Source organism: Meleagris gallopavo, chromosome 1 (genome assembly GCF_905368555.1).
Source record: "Meleagris gallopavo chromosome 1, MGAL_WU_HG_1.1, whole genome shotgun sequence".
In the NCBI taxonomy this organism is placed as follows: domain Eukaryota; kingdom Metazoa; phylum Chordata; class Aves; order Galliformes; family Phasianidae; genus Meleagris; species Meleagris gallopavo.
In genome coordinates this window covers 14746766-14765593 of record NC_139404.1, presented here as the reverse complement: position 1 = coordinate 14765593, position 18828 = coordinate 14746766, and the positions used below count along the sequence as shown (strand labels likewise).

At 42.0% G+C, this 18828-nt stretch overlaps 1 protein-coding gene and 1 long non-coding RNA gene across 3 annotated transcripts in view; one reads left to right on the top strand and one right to left on the bottom strand.

Annotated features, from left to right (window-relative positions):
- Positions 1-1707: 1707 nt before the first annotated feature.
- Positions 1708-7933, bottom strand: LOC146545209 (uncharacterized). The gene is made up of 3 exons (XR_014881231.1): positions 5179-7933; positions 4161-4285; positions 1708-2194 (listed from the first exon to the last, which is right to left on the bottom strand). It is a non-coding gene; the product is annotated as an uncharacterized LOC146545209 (long non-coding RNA).
- A 2053-nt stretch (positions 7934-9986) lies between these two features.
- The window catches only part of LRRK2 (leucine rich repeat kinase 2), a 63717-nt gene continuing 54875 nt past the window's right edge, over positions 9987-18828 (top strand). Inside the window, exons 1-4 of one of the 2 annotated variants that reach the window (XM_085217432.1) lie at positions 9987-10401; positions 10480-10565; positions 15010-15116; positions 18306-18394. In XM_085217432.1, the coding sequence (XP_085073558.1) occupies positions 10242-10401; positions 10480-10565; positions 15010-15116; positions 18306-18394 (442 nt within the window). In that variant the 5' untranslated portion in view covers positions 9987-10241. Of the gene's footprint in view, positions 10566-15009; positions 15117-18305; positions 18395-18828 lie in introns of both variants that reach the window. The other variant, XM_010728672.3, reaches the window with a different exon arrangement.

The following is an 18828-nucleotide window of genomic DNA, read 5'->3' as shown; positions in this document are numbered from 1 at the left end:
GAAAGTCCTTGTTAGTGTCACTGACATTGGTCTTGTCCTGCTCTCATAATGTGATACTGCCTTCCTAACCTGTCCCTGTCATCTCAGTATCTTACTTTATTTTCTAATTGCACTGAAGATGTTTCAAGAAGTTTATCATGACAGCAGAGGAGCTGATTCAGAACTACAGCCACAGAGGCATGTTATATTACTTATATTACTTACCACTATCATCTCCCTGCAGATGAAGCAACTTGAGCAGAGCTGCTGAACTGGCACAGTGGACCGTGTGCCAGAGTTTGCTACCAACAGCAGCAGATCCAACCCAAGTAGAAGAAAGTAGCACACTGCTTTGCTATTAGAGGAATTTCTCCTCAAGTCACGAGGACAATCTCATGGAAAAAAATCACATAGAAATCAGTACTGAATATTGTGCCCACAGACACAACATGCCTTTGGCAAAGTAGTTGTTCTCTAATCGTTTTCCCTAGTCTGTCAGATTAATTGCTGTCAGTGCCATTTGGTTCCTGACTGTGGGACCTTCTTTTGAAACCTACAGCTCTTTGCAAGTACAAGACATGGTGTTACCTCCCCAAATCAGCTGCTCCCTCCAGATCAACTGGCCCTCCCAGCCCTGTTCAAGAGGTTCTTGAAATGTGCATCCAGGGATTTACTCTTCATGTTGCATCTCTTTAGAAACCAGACAAATCCCACTTACTAATTCCTCAGTCATTATTTTTTCCTTAAGAGTCTGACCAAGTGAAAGCTTTACCTCTTTAGTAGAGGCTGTATAATCAGCTGGATACTGGCAGAAAACGTCCTGAACATCTCCTTCAGTTTCTAATTCAGAGACACAAAATGCATTATCAGCTGTTCAGCAGGAAAATTATATAAAGTACTACACTAGTCTATCTGTTCTATTAACAGAAAGACCGAGTGATACATAGAGACAAATGGCAAAGCAGTGCACCCCAAAGGACAACAGAAAGGAAAAGCATTTTGGAGAAAGGCTGAAATTTCAGGAAAGCAGAGGACAGGAATTTCAGGCAAATCTGTATTTTCTCAAGAGAGATCAGAGGAAAGCATAGTTTCATGAAGATAAAAAAAGAATCAGATTCTATACAGCTCTAAGTACACCCACCACTAGGTGTCACTCCCATTTCAGATATACGTGCACAAATCTCACCTTCATTATACTTAACCTATGCCATGAAAATTTTCAGCATTTTTAATGACTATTAGTCTCTTCTGAAACATGCATATGAAGCACTCTTAAGCTGCCTTTAAGGAACAAACCAAACGATATTTGCACTGAAAATGTATCATTAAGTATCGAACACCTTTTTGAAACTCAAGTAGGGCTTCAACAAAGGTACATTTGGAGGCTGTGGAGATGACAAACCTTCTGTACAGAACACTGAGAAAATTCAAACCCCCTGATGGCTAAAGAATGAACTGAAAAAAAAAACATCTTTTAGGTTGTGGCAGAATATCTGGCCCTGCTACTGTCTTCTGAAGCTGTAACTCCATTAACACCACAGAGTCCCTGCTGGCTAAGAGATAAAAGCAGATGAATCATTTATCAGCATTTTGTCCAGGAGACAATCAATTAACTATCATATCATTTCTGAACAGACCCTGTCTGGGCACCTTCTGTCTTTCAAGTTAACAGCATTCCTTTCCAATCACAAAACTTAATATACAGAACAATGATGTAACACAGGGAAAGGTATTTATTCAAAACATTATCTCTTTAGTGATAGATATGAAAGGGCTTTTTAAAATCAGACTTTAGAAACAGAAAATGTAGTCACAAAGTCTCTCATAAGTAATTTTTCATTTCTCTCCAAAACATGATGAGGGGAAACTGAATGTGGAAAAATGCACCCAAGACGGCACTGGGTCAGAAAGAGCTTGCAGAGAGTCCCCAGGTAATTGCTAATGAAGCCTCTGAAGGCTCACCAGCAATGTAAAGCACTGCAAATAAGGAAACAGGAGAGCAGGAAGGTAAAAACACTAGAAACAGCCCAAATAGAAGAACAACTCTTTTAGAAGATCATACTCATTTCCAGCAAGGAATAAAACAGCCTAGTATCTTTGCTTGCACACAGCCTCCCCCTCCTGTCAAAAAAATGACACTTCAGTTCTGAGCATACTTACATCACACTGCAATACAGCCTTTTCACAGCTGACCTACTGCCAGTCTGCATTTCCTCTAAAAAAAAAAAAAATTAAAAAAAAAATCACAAAACACCCATGTCAGTGTCAGCACCAAAGTTGGAAAGACAAAATGAGGAAATTACACAGCTGATAGCAAGACAGGTCTGAGATGAGTGATACCGACAGGCTGAATTTAAAGTGAGAAGTTCTATGACAAAAATGACAATTGTAACCAAGAGGGGGAAAAAAAAGGAACTGAGGCAGAAAAATCATTTGCAAGAGACATCAGAAATGACTGAGAACAGAAGGCAAACCACTCTAATTGTCAATAAGTTCTAAGATGAATTTGACTTCTAAATATAGTTCTCAGACTGGGCTGAGCCTTGGACTCAGAGGCCAGCCATAATTCAAACAAAACTTCCCAGGGAGGAGGCTTCTGCCAGCTTGCCTCTCCCTCTGCAGCCTCACTTCAGCTGAAACTACAGGCTTTGTCTCTCTCCTTGTCCTAAAACTAAAGATGGGCACAACCAGAGGATCCCAGCAGCGTTCCTTCAGCTGCTCCTCAGTTTTATGAACTTCTATCCCATAAACCACTGAGAGGAGTTGAAACAAAAATCAGTTACAGTAGGCTCAAAACTATCATTGCTTTCATGTAGGAAGTTCCTGTATGGTTCAATGCGCCCTTCATTTCTACATGACATTACACAAATTCTGAGAAAGTATGACTGTTTATTACACATTGGGTGACAAGGCCATAGGAATTATAACATTAAAATCAAATAACTGTCTAATTAGGAGTTACAGCCCACGATCAAAATGAAATTTTGCTTCAGAGAAAAGAGCAGAAAGCCTTGAGTGAGATTTACGGCAACATTGACTCAAGATTTATTCCACAAAGCACATATCTTCAGGTTTCAGAAGAGCCTTAACCATTTCAGCTGTGACAATTCTGAGGAATATCTTGTGTTCCTTGAACTCCTCTACAATGTAGTACTGTAAAGCGAGCATTAAGTCCTACAGCCCTGCTAGGATACTGTGAAGTCATCATTTACTTCCATTCATACTATATAGTCTGCCTTTCAGTGTAGGCCTTGAGTAATGGCTGTACTCAAGCAGCTGAATATAGGTTAGATGCAGAGAAATAGGAGACAGTCTGGCAGGAGGTACTGTGTGACAGCAGCATATGCTACACTGGTGGAAAAAATGACAGGAGATGAGAGAAGGAATCACAGAGCACTTAGTCACTGTGCACAGAGATTCATAGACTTATGCAAAGGATCGTTCAATATTCAGAATCATGTAAGAATGAATATAAATACAATCTGGAAGAACATATATATTTTTGTTTGGTAGAATCAAGCTTGACTACAAGAGTTTTTGCACATCTTCATTCCAAACTTTGCTCTGTCACAAATCACTGTCCAAGAAACAGTGATGGTAATCATGGTAAGATAATTCCTTGGTGCTTTGGCAGGGTAGATGCTGGTTACTGCTTATGACTCCACCATCATCAGTGCTTAAGCCACACCTCAGCCCCACACTGACTCAGTGAACCAAACTCACAAGTGATTCCAAACACTAACCAGTTTAGCTTTAATGTATACGTTTACATTACTATTCCAGTATCAGTCTGCCTGGAAGGAATAAACTGATCTGCAGTGCAACTTATCTTGTATACCTCTACCAGGTCACTGCTGTGCACCCAACAATTTCCCAGGGTGCATTTGGGCATCCAACAAGAGCACATTTATCGCCTCCCTTTGAAAGGCAGCAGCTCTGAGAGAATGAGATGGTGTACACAGGTCACAGCCCTGACATGCCCTTTGCGTGTAACCACATCAGAGGTGCAGCCACATAACAGCTTCCAGCAGTCCTCCAAAAGGATCCTGGACTATTTCAAGTCTCACCACACCTACATGACATCACTGGGGCCAGGTATGACACGTTTGCCCATATAACTGCAAAACATTAGTAACAATCTAGATGAAACAGCAATCAGAAATTATCTGCAGGAACCATACCTTCGTACCCTCCTGTGTATACAGTTGCCCATGTAGACCTCTGCAGATTCACAGCTTATATACAAATCAGAATATTCTTCAGAGTTATTTCAGTGTGGCTGTTCAAAACCAGTTATTTGGTTCTCCTGGTAAAAGACAAATTAAGGATATTAGGATTTCTTGAGCAACAAGGCAGAGACAAACTTTGTCATGCACATACACCCTAACTGTTTAAACAGACTTAAGATTTTGTTGTCTGTGTGGGTTTATTTGCTTTTTTTGTTTATTTGTTTGTTTTAAACTCTCTGCACAAAACTGTGGTCACACAAGAACAGAAGCACTAACAGTAACAAACACATTGGTTGAAGCAAGTAAGCATCACACCAGTTATATCACACAAACACAATGCCAAAACATCAAGTGTTACAGCATTACACCTGCAGGTTCCCCGTGGTTGTACAGCCAAGTATCATGGTGCACTGAACATATTCATTCAAGAAAAAGGAGTTTTTAGAATCTTGGTTAACGCTCCCAGAGTCCCAGAGACACTAGGATCCAGAAGGCATCCAGTCAAACTACCTTCAATGGGAACACCATAATGAATGAAATGGAACAAAAGTGATGAATGCAATTTCAATTATTACAGCTGGACTGCACTGGAAAAAAAAAAAATCTTCATTACCATACTTCAGATTTTCTCCAGAATGAGGAAAATAACTTCTTTAAGCTAAATCTTTTCCACCCAATAACTGACTTAGAATGAGTCAGTTCCATGTAAAATATTTTTTCCCCACAGCTAAGACAGTCCTTGCTACTCTCAGTGCAGTTAATTGTTAATCTCAGTTAATCTATAATGCCAGTAATATGATTTCCACAGGCATTATGCACTGCTTGATGGGGAAAAATACTATTATATTCTACACCAGACAGACAATTCCAGGTTTAGGGAAATGGCTGCATGGTCTTAGTGATACAATTTTCTTTTTGCCTGCATTGGGCATTATGTTTTTCCTATGTATAATCTGGCTTCTCTCCTTACAGTATATGGAAGTTGCCTCTCAACTACGGAACTGTCAACTCCATCTTCCCAGACTTAGGATACACAGCTGCTATTGCTGCTTCTGCTGACACCTAGGAGAGAGAAGAACCAGGAAAGCACAAGGTCTGTGAGCAGATGCAATGAGGTCTTGTCAGGCTACAGTGAAAATCAGTATAAAGTGTGCAGATTACACAACACTCTGCTTCTTCAGGTCCGTAGATTCTGGGACACCTTGACAAAACCAGCAAGTCACAAAAACCATTACAAATACAGGGGCAGAAAAGATCAGATAGAAAGCCAGGTACTCCTATTTCTCACTGTCCTCTTCATCAAGAGAGATTGAGGAAGGGTAGAAACAAGGAGAGAAGTCACCAAACCAAATATGTAGAAAGGTGGCTGAAATCAGCAACTTTACTCATGTATGGAGACTCTATATACAGGCCCTGGTAGACAGAAATGCTTCACTGCTAAATGTTACAGGCTGCACTGGCTGAGAAGGGAAGCACAGCAGCAGGCTCTCAGAAGGTACTGGCAAGAGCTGGCACAGTGTTACATGGAGGTTGAAGCCACATCCACCACAGCACCAGGGGAACAGAGAACAGCCCCTGTAAGGAAAAAAAAAAGCACATGAGAAGTGGGCTAACATTTAAGTCTATCTCAATGGTTGTGCTCTCATGGCCAAGATTTTCTTGCCACTAAAACAGAATGAGGAAGAAGCCAGAGTAGTATTTCCCGTTAGACACATAACATTTTAGACTTAACTAGTCCAGGAGTATGCCCCCAACACACAGTTAGGGTTTGGGCCATGACAGCTCATTTTATAACACAAATATATTGAGATTTAAGCTCAACTGCAAGAAAATTCTCTCCAGCAATCTAGTCTTCCCTATCATACTTATGGCTTCACCTACAAACAGAATAAGGAAATAACACTTGCTTCTTACAGGAAATCATGCCTCTGACAAAGGACAGGCTATAAATATTTCTGTGTTATATTCAGAAGAATCTACATCTTCACTGGTTAAGTTTCTTTTCAGCAATGTGGCAGCTGCTCCGCGGGCATCCTATTACACAGTCCCACATCAAACCCAATCAGCCTTTCAGCCACATCCATGCACTGCCCCAAAGTGAGATCTGTCCAGCAAGCACCTGGATTCCACCTGAACGAGCTCTTACCAGACACGCTACCAAAGAGACTACTCCAAGCCCCATCTCTAGACTCCTATGGCCATTGCACAAAGTTAAAAAAAAAAATGGAGGTTACTAACTACAAAGGTGAGTCAGGGTAAAAACAATGGCGTTCAAACACACCAGTTGTTAAATGCAGTCCCACAGTCTTAGACTAACTGAGAGTGGCTGTGCTGTAATTGGTGTGATCAGGTTCCTACTTTCCCCACTGAAATCAGGTGACAAATAAGAAAAAAAGACTTCCTGATGTACATGAATCAAAACCACAATAAACCAAACCTGAACACTCACATTGCCTTATTTTCTCTAAAAGCCAAATCTCAATGTTCAATATAATATTTCACATAGTTCTGCATTGCTCTCATGTGTTCATAAACTACAGCAGGAAAGAAGTAGAGTAATCTAAAATTGTAGTTATCCCATTGATACCACAATCCCCAGGCTCATTTGAGCAAGACTGTCAAATCTCCATTGCTCTCTGACACCATGCTTTTTTTTTTTTTCCAATTATGATACAAAAGCTGGAAGTCGAGATCTGCTTCTACATATCACCAGAAAGAAAAATTTATTAGTCTCTGTATTAATATATTGTTATGTCATTGTATCTGTCTAAATGGTCACACTCAGAGATAATGTATTACCGAATGAGCATTAGAGGTCCCATCCAGGAGGATAAATACACAGCAGTACAGACAGAGCAGTTAGCTGTCAGTCTCATTAAAAACAAAAAGGAGAAATAACTTGTACACCCAAAGCACCCTGCCTCAAGAAAGAGCCAGGTGCTAAATAACTCCATTTCATTAAAAAACACTTAAGGAAACAAATGCTTGGAAGTGAAAATCATTTGGAGTTTAGGGAGTGCCAGAGGAGCGGATGGAGGGGTGGAGAGACAACATACACAAATAAGACATGTTGAAGAACTGAACCTGAGATCTCTTAAGAAACAGAAAAAAAACTCTTGAAGTATAAATCAAGATTACATTTTAGCTTTAATATCTGCTTTCTCTTTTCATTTACCTAATAATCAAGCTTGAAGTTTGCTAAACCACTGAAAGCTGTTTGAAGTAGAGTTGACCAGTAAAGAACTGACACACACAAGGCTCTTAAATGCAGAAGAGCAGAAACTCAACATAATGTGGACAGCAACCAAGACCTGAGAATTTATTTCCTTAAAGCCACAAATTTACGTCACTTAGATCCACTGACACTCCAGTATGTAACTTATATCACTGCATTCTTATATGAACTGCAATGTAAAGAAATCCAGAGCAGCAGCACAGCCAGAAGGAAGTTTAACTGAATTTACAAAACGGCCACAAAATCACTTTCAGTATTTGAAAGTTGTATTAACATGACTTTCAGTATCATTAGTTGTAACTTGTAACTGCAGAGATTCTAAAACTTAAAGGTGACATTTCTGACCAGTATAAACTCCGAAGATTGACCTTTAAAAATCTTTTGCTGAAGTCTGATAGCGGCTACAGTTGGCAGGTTCTAGAAAAAGCCAATTACTGATAAAATGGGAGACAGTGGACTTGCATTCATTTTGCAAGACAAAAAAAGCTTAGAACATCTTTTCTTGATTTAAAAGTTATTCTTTATGCTTGATTTAGTGGTTTTGCAGTAAGAAAAAACTTCTTATGAGTGAAACCAATCCATTTAATTCAAGTTATTCTTGTTTTATTCCAGATGCAATGAATTCCACACATCTCAAACTATTAGTCACTATTTCATAAGGCTACCTTGCATTTTGTTTCCCAGTGCTTTAGAGAGGGAGATACTACCAGCTCATCACTAAACAAACTGAGCCCTAATTAGCAGACTATAATTGGGATGCCGAGACAATAGTTTCTTTGTGCAGATGATGAGGGCAGCAATGTCTGAGCCTTCCAGGACCAACACATCAGCACCATGAGTGTTCAGAAGCATTCGCAAACATGGCTGCTTAGAGCTTGTTTTGAAAAACTAATGACCTGTAAATCAGCTGTTCAATCAATATTGCACATTTCTATCAATCAAACACTAATCTGAGCACAAGCTTCAAGTAAACCCATACTCCTACCACAAACTGCCAAACTGGACTTCTGTCTAAAAAATTCCAATTTAATTGCAAAGCTTATTTCCTTAATACTCAAAGAACATACAACTCCTCAATGTAACATATGCCACTCATAATGCTTTTCTGAAAGTTATTTACAAAGGTGCTTGGCAGGCTGCTGCCCACATACCGCTCCCTCAGATAAGCGGCTGAGTTGCCGGAAGCATTGTCAAATTACAGGAAGATTGCATCAACCACAAGTGAAGCAATGCATGCTCAGGGCAAGAGAACTTTCTTATCTCAGAATGGCAAACTCTCACTGCACAGCTTGGAGTGAAATTTTACTTCTACGGGCAACAAAAGGTTTCTTTTAAGCAAACCCACAGACCTAACCAAGCCCACGGGGCCAAAATACTTGCAAGCACTTGCCTTCCTTGGCCAAGGTTAACGTGCTCCACCAGGCCCTCAGCATCACCTCAGCTGCCTCACAGTAGCCTCACCTTTCAGGAAAGGCCTCAGCTCTTGCCTCACCTTCCACCACGAAGAATCACTAAAGGGGACCTCTAAAGATCATTGAGTCCAAGTCCCTGCTAAAGCAGGATCCCTACAGTGAACCACACAGGAAAGTGAGGAAAGTGCTCAGGTGGCTTTTGAAATCTCCAGATAAGGATGCTCCACAACCTCTCCAGGCAGTCTGTGCCAGTGCTCTGTCACCCTCACAACGAAGAAGTTTTCCTCCATGTTAGCATAAAACTTTCTGCATCTCAACTTGTGCCCATTGTCCTGTCTCTGGACACCACTGTAATGAGCCTGGCCGCATCCACTTGACTCCAGCCCTTTAGATATTTCCAAGTGTTGATAAGATCCCTTCCTGTTTTCCTCCAGGATGAACAGCCCCAGGTTGCAGACTTTCCTCATACGGGAAACGCTCCAGGCCCACAATCACCTCTGCAACCCTCTGCTGGACACACTCTCTCTTTCTTGCAGTAGGGAGCCCAGAACTGGACACAGCACTCCAGCTGTGACCTCAGCAAGGCAGAGCAGAGGGAGGGGTCACCTCCCTTAACCTGCTGACCACGCTCTTCTTAATGCGCTCCAGGAAACCATTGGTCTTCTTGACCACAACAGCACACTGGTGGCTCATGGCCAACCTGTTGCCCAGCAGAACACCCAAGTCCTACACAGAGCCCTCAAGAAAGACATTCCCAAACACTGCCATCACGTAAGGAGACACCAGGTGGGTCAGGACCTGTCATTTGCCCAAGGAATAAGCATATTAACTACATCTGCCTCCTTCTCCTTCCCTTCTGTATAAGCTACCACATAATGACGTTGCACTCCTCACGCTAAAGACAAAGAAAAACGCAAAAACAAAAATCAAAAAAAGCCCCAAAAAAGGACCCTACCACTAAGCTCTCACACCACTCTCAACCAGCAGCGCATCCCCCAGGGCTCTCTTTATAGCCGAGGCAGGCTGAGGGGCGGAATGTGATGCCGCCGTTCTGCCATTCTATTGGACGCTCGCGTTGTCAATCACCGCAAAAGAGCGGGCCGCCAGCGTGCCGGCCCTCGTGGAAGCCCCCTGCTGGCGGCGGCGGCGGCGTTCCCTCCTCATCTCCTTCCCTCCCTCCGTCCCACCCGCGGGGTTTGGCCGCGGCCGTGTACCCGGAGCGCGGGGCGGGCTGCGGGAGGGGCGAACCGAAATAGCCGGGTGAGGCCGGGTGACGCCGCGCGGCCCTGCGAGCGCGCCGGGACGGGTCCGCGTCGTTCGCTCTCCGTCCCTACGGGCCGCATCGGATGGGGTGAGGCGCCCGGCGCGGGGGACGGCGACGCGGCCATGGCCAGCGGCTGCCCCTGGGAGCGGGCGGCGGCGGCGGGAGAGGAGGAGGCGCTGAGGAAGCTGCTGGTCCGGCTCCGCAACGTCCAGGAGAGGAAACGGCCGGAGACTCTGGCGCAGACGCTGAGCGACATGCTGGAGCTGGCGGCCCGGCAGAGCGGTAAGGGGCGGCCGCTGCCCGCCTGCCCTCCCGGCCCCGCTCCGCCGGGCCCTAACGCAGCTCTCCGTGTCCCCGCAGCTCCACGGCTGTTCGGCGGCTGCAACGCCCACGTGCCCCTGATGCTGGTGCTCGACCTGTACGCGGGAGCTGCCGGCGTGCAGCAGGTAATGGAACGCTCCTCCCCGATACCGCGCGCGAGGGGTCTGCGGGTCTGTGGGCTCTTCACGGGCTTATCGTGGAGTCAGCGAATGGTTTGGCTTGGAGGGGACCTTAAAGCCCACCAGCCCCAACCCCTGCCGTGGGCTGGCTGCCCCCTGCCAGCTCAGGCTGCCCAGGGTCCCATCCAACCCGGCCCTGAGCGCCTGCAGGGATGGGGCACCCACAGCTCTATGGGCAGCTGTGCCAGAGCCTCACCGCCCTCTGAGTAAAACATTTCTTCCTAACATCTAATTTATGTCTCCCATCGTTTAATTTAAAGCCACTTCTCCTTGTCCCTCACGTAGAAAGTTGCTCCTCTTCCTGTTGATAAGCCCCCCTTAAGTACTGGAAGGCTACAGTGAGGTCTCCCCAGAGCCATCTCGAGGTTGAACAGCCCCAGCTCTCTCAGCCGGTCTTCATAGGAGAGGTGCTGCAGTCCTCTGATTATCTTCATGGCCTTCTGGACCCACTCCAACAGTTCCACATCCTTCCTGTGCTGGGAGTCCCAGGCCTGGACACAGAACTCCAGATGGGGCCTCGCAAGGGCAGAGCAGTGGGGAAAAATCAGCTCCCTCTGCCTGCTGGCCACCTGTCTTCTGATGCAGTTCAGGATACAGTGGACTTTCTGCACTGCAAGAGCACACGAGTGCTTCTGGGCTCTTCGTGCTTTTCTGCACACCTCACAGGCTTCTGAGCTATCAGAAGTGCCTTCCAGTGTATTTCTGATGTGTTGGTATTTTACCACAGTGACACAGACTTCTAGCAGAATGGCTAAAGGTACATTTCTGCCCTGTGGCCCAATCCTTTGACAGTCATACAGCCAGTTTGTAGGGGAAACATGCTCTGTACCTTGGAGGAGCACCTGCAGCTGAAGCTTCTGCTTGGCTGCTCCTACAAATGTCCCATGTAAACAAGGGGTGGCACTTGACCAGCTCAGTGCTGAGCTCACAGTGCTACTGCTGGGCCCATCCCATGGAGAGCCCCTTCTTGGCAGACATGTATTGAGCTCCTGACTATGCTGTGCCCAAAGAACACTTACAAACTCCAGATGTGTGCAACTCACTCTCTTTGTGTATTAAATACATTGGGATGGTTATAAGATTTCTGGCATCCTTTACTTATTCCCAATTCACAAAACAAATTATGCTGCATATGCCTCTTAAATAATACTGTTGTGTAAGATTTTTTTTTAACTTCATAGACCTTAGCTAGTGATCAGAACATAAAATTCAGATTAAAATATGAAAGGTTCTTCTAAAGACTGAGTGCTTGTGCGGAGTCTGAAATTTTAATTTGTTTTACTGTAGAATTGTCAGGTTGCTAGGAAATAAAGATAAAGCAGTAATTTTTTTTCAGGATGAAGCATATTAGATATGTCAGAATTTACAAAACCACTGCTGAGGAGTTCAGGCAAGAAGTGAAAAAAATGAGATTGAAGCATAGCCAGAAGCAGGTCTGAGAGGGCTGCATGAGGCTCTTAAGAATTCCATTAGAAGGCAGCATCACTTAGTTTTCATTTTAATGGTGGTATAAATCTCAACTTTAATTTGATGTAATGCAGAACTTTGAAATGACTTCTTTGCATTACTACATTGTACTCAGGCATCAAAACAAAGCTCAAAGGCAGTGCAAAGCTCCAATCTGCACAAAATGCCTTGGGCAGCTCTTCCTTCACATTCTGTTATAGTATTTGCAAACACCCACAGTGTCTCAGCAGAATGCGGCCTTCCTTGCTTCACCCACTGCAGCTCATTACAGCCTTTGTGAATACAAAATCCTGTGGCAGCAGTGAGATGACATGGCCCTGATTTCAGTGTATTCTCTTCATAATGCTAATGAATTTTCATTGAATAAATTGATTGAATCTTTTTTTGCTTTTGACATTATAATAAAACTGACTCTCATAACAGAGAAAGCAAGTGAGAGCCATATCTGAACCGAGGATTTTCTTTCCCATCCTGTGCTCACCTAGTTGCAAAGCACTGTACACTGTTGCTGTTCCACCAGCTTGTGCCGAGTAAGTTTGCTTAACAGCTCAATATTTCAGGTACCAGTGCAAGTCAGGCTATGGGCATAAACCTTAAGGGCTCCTTTATAAATAGAAAAAGACTGAGCTGTAAGGCCAATAGCACCATGAAGTAGACATCTTTTAAGTGAACATGGCAGTTTCTTTGTGCAGTTACTGGCTGACACTAACTGGAATGGGTTAGAAACTGTGGAGCAAAATTTGTGTGCACTCGAGGAAAGAGCAGTCAGCAGAGCCTTATTGTGTCACACAGAAAGGTGTGAGCTAATGTCGTATAAATTCACTGCATGCTAGAAATGAAAAGGACTTGATTTAAAAATAACAGTTTCATTGCTGCCATCAGCTGTCTGTATGTGTCGTGGCCACTCAGATGTTTTTAAGAATATCTTTGTTTTTTGTGCTTTTTTCCTTTCCCTTTAGTGTTTCTGTTATTTAAAAGATCCTTACTTGCTTATGTAACTGTAAATTGACAATAAGCTCTTTGTTATCTCAGGCTGTGATTTTAATATTGTAAAACTGACCTCATATCAGCGGGTCATATGTTTGCTTCTGACTTCCCTGGCTCCACAGTCCTTACAAATGTTTGGCACACTTGGAGTCACAATAATCCAAGTAAAAATGGTCAATAGAAATATCAATATCAGAGCCCATTTTAGTATAAAAATTACTTCTGTAAAGTCATTGTGCTGATTTTCATTGGGTTCTAAACTTAGCAAATACTATGGCAGAAAGTGGCACTTCAGAATCTTTTTAAAGTAGTATACAAGGTATCAATTAATGGTCACCTCTGCAATGTATTTGCCTTGCAGCTTTGATATTTGTTGCTTTGAACATGGAAAATTAGATGGTATATAACCCCATACTGGGGAGCTTTGCTGGTCAGTAAGTATTCAAAATTTGATTGAGACTGTCACACAGCCTAGACTAATTGTCCTGGCTGTCCATATTAATTGGTTTCTACTTTAACACGGAGCAAGTCAGCTGGCTGTCTAAGCAAGGGGAGGGCATGGAAACTGGCTCATAGTTAAGCTCAGACTGCAAGTTTGAGCTGAAAAGTTAAATTGGCTTAAAATATTTGGCTCTGCAAATCTACGCTACACCAAAAGCGAAGCTGCCACAGACAGTGTGAATGTAGAGCCTGTGACCTATGAAGTGTAAGAACAGAATTCTTTTTCCCCGGGAGCTACATCACCTTTTTCATAGACTTGCCAAAGCTGTCACAAAAGCTGCCAAGTTTCTAGTCTGTGCTGCTCGTGTCTCTCGTCTTTCATGCTGCAGGGTTAGAGATCACAGAATCTCTATAAACTCTGCAGTTATGCAGTTACAGTCCATGGAAAAGACTGCTTACTTTTCTGGTTTTGGTAGCTGTCTTGTCCTGACCCCTTTGCTTTATATAACTCTTCTGCTGAAATCTGGTTTAATTGTGCTTATTGTTTTTGAGCTATAGCTAGGTTATGGAATCACAGAATGGCTTGGGTTGGAAGGGACCCTAGGGATCATCATATTCCAACCCCCTGCCATAGGGAGGCTTATCTTCTGTTTTAACCCTGTTGTTACAGCACACAGTTCTACTTCCACTTTTTGTTCTTTTCCTTTTTTTTTTTTTAATATGGTCAGGGACCTTTATGCTTAGTTTTCATTTCTATTTGTAAAATCCATTATATCTTGAACTTCTGACATTTTTCAGCTTTCTTCCTCTCTTTCAGTACAGCAGGGTTTTCTTGTTTATCAGCTAATATTTTTTGCATGGATTTTGCTCAGTGCTATCATCCACGCGTTCAGTTTTATCAGCCTGAAGGCCGATACACCCAGCATGCTGTCGTAATGATAAAGCCCATTGTTCCAGTATCGGGGAACAGGGAACAGATTTCTCCAACATGGACAACCAAAGAGGAGCATTTTTTTTCAGTTCATTTATCTTTATTTTCAGCTTTATTTTCAGATATTTAAAGTCAGAGCACTTGACATAGAGTGATAGTTTTCAAAAACAAATACATCCTTTCTCCTTACCATTTGCAATTAAGCATCAAATTCTTATGGCGAGTGCTGTGCTTCACTGAAGCTGGAATATCTGTAATAGTCCAGTGGTCTTTAGTGGCCCATGATGGAATACTATGGATCTCCTATCTTTTTTTTCTCTCTCAAAATCCCTTATGTGTGTGTTCTCTAGCCTCAAGTGGTGGAATGTTGTACAAGTGATGCACTCAGAATGCTTATGTTTTACTTTCAGTCTTTATGTCTTTGTCTTGTGTTAATTAATTATCGCTCATTTAGCTAGGTATCTTTTCAGCACATGTATCTTCTGAAAGCCGGGGTATTAAAACACAACACCTAGGTTCCAAATGGAGTATTTGTTCTACAATAGCTGTATTTTTATTTTACAGATGGGTTGGTCGCTTCTTTGCAAGTTGATTGAAATTTGTCCAAGTACTCTGCAGAACATAGCTCTTAAGGATGTTGGGAAGGACTGGGAAGTGCTGGGTGTTCACCAGTAAGTATGTTGTATGCAAAGAGTCCTTCAAAATGTTTTGTATCACAGCAGCATACATATACAATGAAATGCATTTATGTAAAGTTATTAGATCAGCTTCTACATAAATATTTTTATGGATTTCTTCAGGTTTTGTAATAAAAGACTCACACAAGCAGGGGTCTTGTCTGTGTGTATAAATTACCTGATGGGGAGAATAAAGAAAACTGAGCCAGCTCCTTTCTGGGATGTGCCCAATGATAGGACAAGAAGCATTAGGCACAAATTGAAATAGAGAAAATTCCTCTTAAACATTAAAAAAAACAATCAATTGTATTTTAATACTTTGAAATTGATCAAACACTGGAACGGGTTGCCTAGAGAGGCTGTGAAGTCCTAAGCCTTGGAGATATTCAGAACCTGACTGTCCATGGCTCTGAGCAATCAGCTATAATTGACCCTGTGCTGGAGAGGGGAGCTGAATTAAGGGATCTTCTGAGCTCCTTGCCAATTACAGTGATTCTGGGATGCTGTGGCTGTGAAGATGTTTTATTTTAACAGACAGTGTCACCTGGACAGTTCTGTGTATGTGTTATTCACAAATATGATATGTTATATCCACAAGTCTCAAGTGGTGTAAATCAAGACAGGTTGTTTCTCACACCTGATCATAGTTGACTGAAAATAAAGTATTTAAAGTAGTCACCTCAACTACCTGTGAAGTCAGAGGACACAGCTACCTTCAAAAGATGATTCTTTCCATCGTTGCAGTAAGTAATGCTGAAGCAAGGCATGCTTGGATTTGAACATGCCCATATCTCTCCATTGGCTGTTGAGCAAGGTGCTACAGCCCTATGACTCCACTAGTAGATCTTTCTCTGCTTTTACAGTTTTCACCATACCCTTCCTTAGAAAGACTGCTGTTGTTATGTTACTTGCATGAAGTTGTGGTATGTCTGTTGTGGTTTTTTTTTTTCAATGGTGGCTAGAGTATAGAGTCAGCAGGGGCATGAACTGCCTTGTTTTTGTTGGAAAGCACAAATGATTTTTTATTGCTTTTCATGAACAATAACTGAGGTGAAGCTGTACCAGCTAGTTAAGATTTCTTTGGCACGCTTGTTAATTAACTTATTCTGGAAGGTACAGTAACTTTAAAGATAGTGTTTATTCTTTGGTCCCCAGAAAATTACTCTGTTTTTGAGCTGGTATTTTGCAGTCTCCTGTTGTGGGTTATACACTCGCACCTGTTGTGAAATAAGCACCACTTAGCCACCCAGTTGCTCCCTCCAGTGGGACTGGGAAGAGAATCAGAGGAGCAGAAGTGAGAAAACTCATCATTTGACATAAAGACATTGCAATAAGTAAAAGAGTAAAAATCAATAAAACATAGCAAATGGCATAAAAGCAATAATTTGCCACCAGTCCACCAATGCCCAGCCAATCTTCAAGCAACAGCAACCCTTGGCAAACTTCCCTCAGTTTTATTGCTGAATATGACATTACATGGTGTGAAATATCTCTTTGATCAGTTCAGAAGAGCTGTTGTGGCTGCATTCCCTCCCAGTATATTGCCCACAGCTGATTATGGAGCAAGGAGGTAAAGAAATCTTCATGCTACGGTTTCTACATGAGTGTGCATGTATGCTCACGCCTGCAAATAGACAACAAAATGCATTAGGAATGCCTAGGACTATAACATTTTAATCAGCAGGTTAAGGAACCATATTTATGGGTGTTAGTTACTCTACCAGCTTGGTTAGGGTGGCTCCTTGTTTTTGTTGATTCATCGCCCAGATACTCAGTCCATCCACTTGGGCTGTACGCTTGGCCAAGAATTTGCCTCAGGACTGAAATGCCAGTATCCAAAGTGTGTATACAGAAACTTCAGGGAGGAATCTGTTCTGAGTTTGAAGTGGGGGGGGAGGGCGTAGGGGAAGCATCTGCATTTAGTTGGATTTTATTTTCCATTCTTAAGATAATCCACACACAGTATTTTTTCTAGCCCTCTTCTGTGACTTGGATCGTCACAGCTACTATAGTAGTGCTCCAGAAGAGGAGAGATTTATGCTAACAGCATCATAGTACATTGAGAAAAGAAACAAAACTTTTAATAAAAAATAAATTTTAATCATTAATAAATAATTACAAAGAGGAAATATAATCTTTCTAGCTTATAAATATAGGCATTAACAAGGCACACGTCATCATCATTATTCAATGTGTGGCCCACTGCCTTATTTTGGATACTCTATCTGAAAACTGGCCTATTAATTTCTTCTTGGCTTTTCTTTGCATTCATCAATATTGCTTAGAGCTTTATAATCTTGTTTAAAGAGGAGTTGTTACAGATTTGAAGTCACTGTCTTAGTAAGTGATGTTAGAAGCATCAACTGATTTTTAGGTGCCTAATACAGTACATGCTCTGGATTTTTTAGAGTAACCACCATTGCTTGACTCTCTTAGTGTTTAAGAATTCAGCTTCATTTGACTCTACTTGCAACATTTCAGAGGTTAATATCCACAAATTTCAAGTTGGCTCACTCAGAAAGGAGAGAGTGTACAATTGCTAGTCTGTGAAACACTTGGTAGTGATTTGTTCAGCATCACGTAAGTGCTGTATGACAGAACCTTAGGGTAGAATTCTCCATGAAATTCTTCAAATTCTTTAGCTGAGTAATTGTTTTTTCTCTTCCAGAAAATCCTTCATAATTCACTGTAACTTCATCCTTGCAACAAACAGAACACTGCCATACCATCACTGGAACAGGTTGCCCAAGGAGGCTGTGGATGCCCCATCCCTGGAGGCATTCAAGGCCAGGCTGGATGTGGCTCTGGGCAGCCTGGTCTTGTGGTTGGCGACCCTGCACATAGCAGGGGGATTGAAACTAGATGATCACTGTGGTCCTTTTCAACCCAGGCCATTCTATGATCCTATGATTCTATGATCTACAGCCTGCTGCACAACATGGCCCTGCTTTCTGTAGAATAATTAGAATAATTCTGTTCTGAATAAAACTTGTCTCCTGTAGAATTAATAGAAGTATACACAATTAAAAGTTAAATGGCTTTAAAGACTGCTGCTAATTTCTGTAACTGTTGTTGTTCATTCTTTTTTTTTTTTAAGAAACTTTGATTTAAAAAAAAGTATGTTTATATTTCTTTATCTATAACTCTTCCCTTTTTTTTTTTTTTTTTTTTTTTAATTTTTAGGCAGATTCTTAAAATGCTCACAGTCCACAAAGGAAATGTAATTCTCTCAGTAATAGGACTAAAAACATTAAATCTACTCCTGATGTCAGGTATTGTCTGTTAATTTTTCCTACTCTATCTGAGCCTTTAAAACACAGAACTGTGGTATAAATTGTGTGACTGCACGCTTCGCCCTGGCTTGTCTGTTTTACTCTCCAAAGTCATTTGTACTCGTATGCAAAGTAATAACTGTACTGTTTTGCACCTTTTTTGAACTAGGTAGAAAGGAATTTTCTAATTGCAAGGCCATGAAGAATATGGCTTGCCATGCTTGTTATTAGCATAGACATAAATACTTAGTGTGTAATTAAGTTAAATAAGTAAGAGCTTATTCTTCCTTAGCAAAGTATAAACTTGATGACAGTCTGACTTGATTCCTTTAGTACTGGTTTGTAGATTTGAAAGGAGTAAAATAATCTCTGCTGTATTTATTATTCTGCTCTCCAGAGACCCAATCTTACCAGATACTGTAGGACTGTTTTCT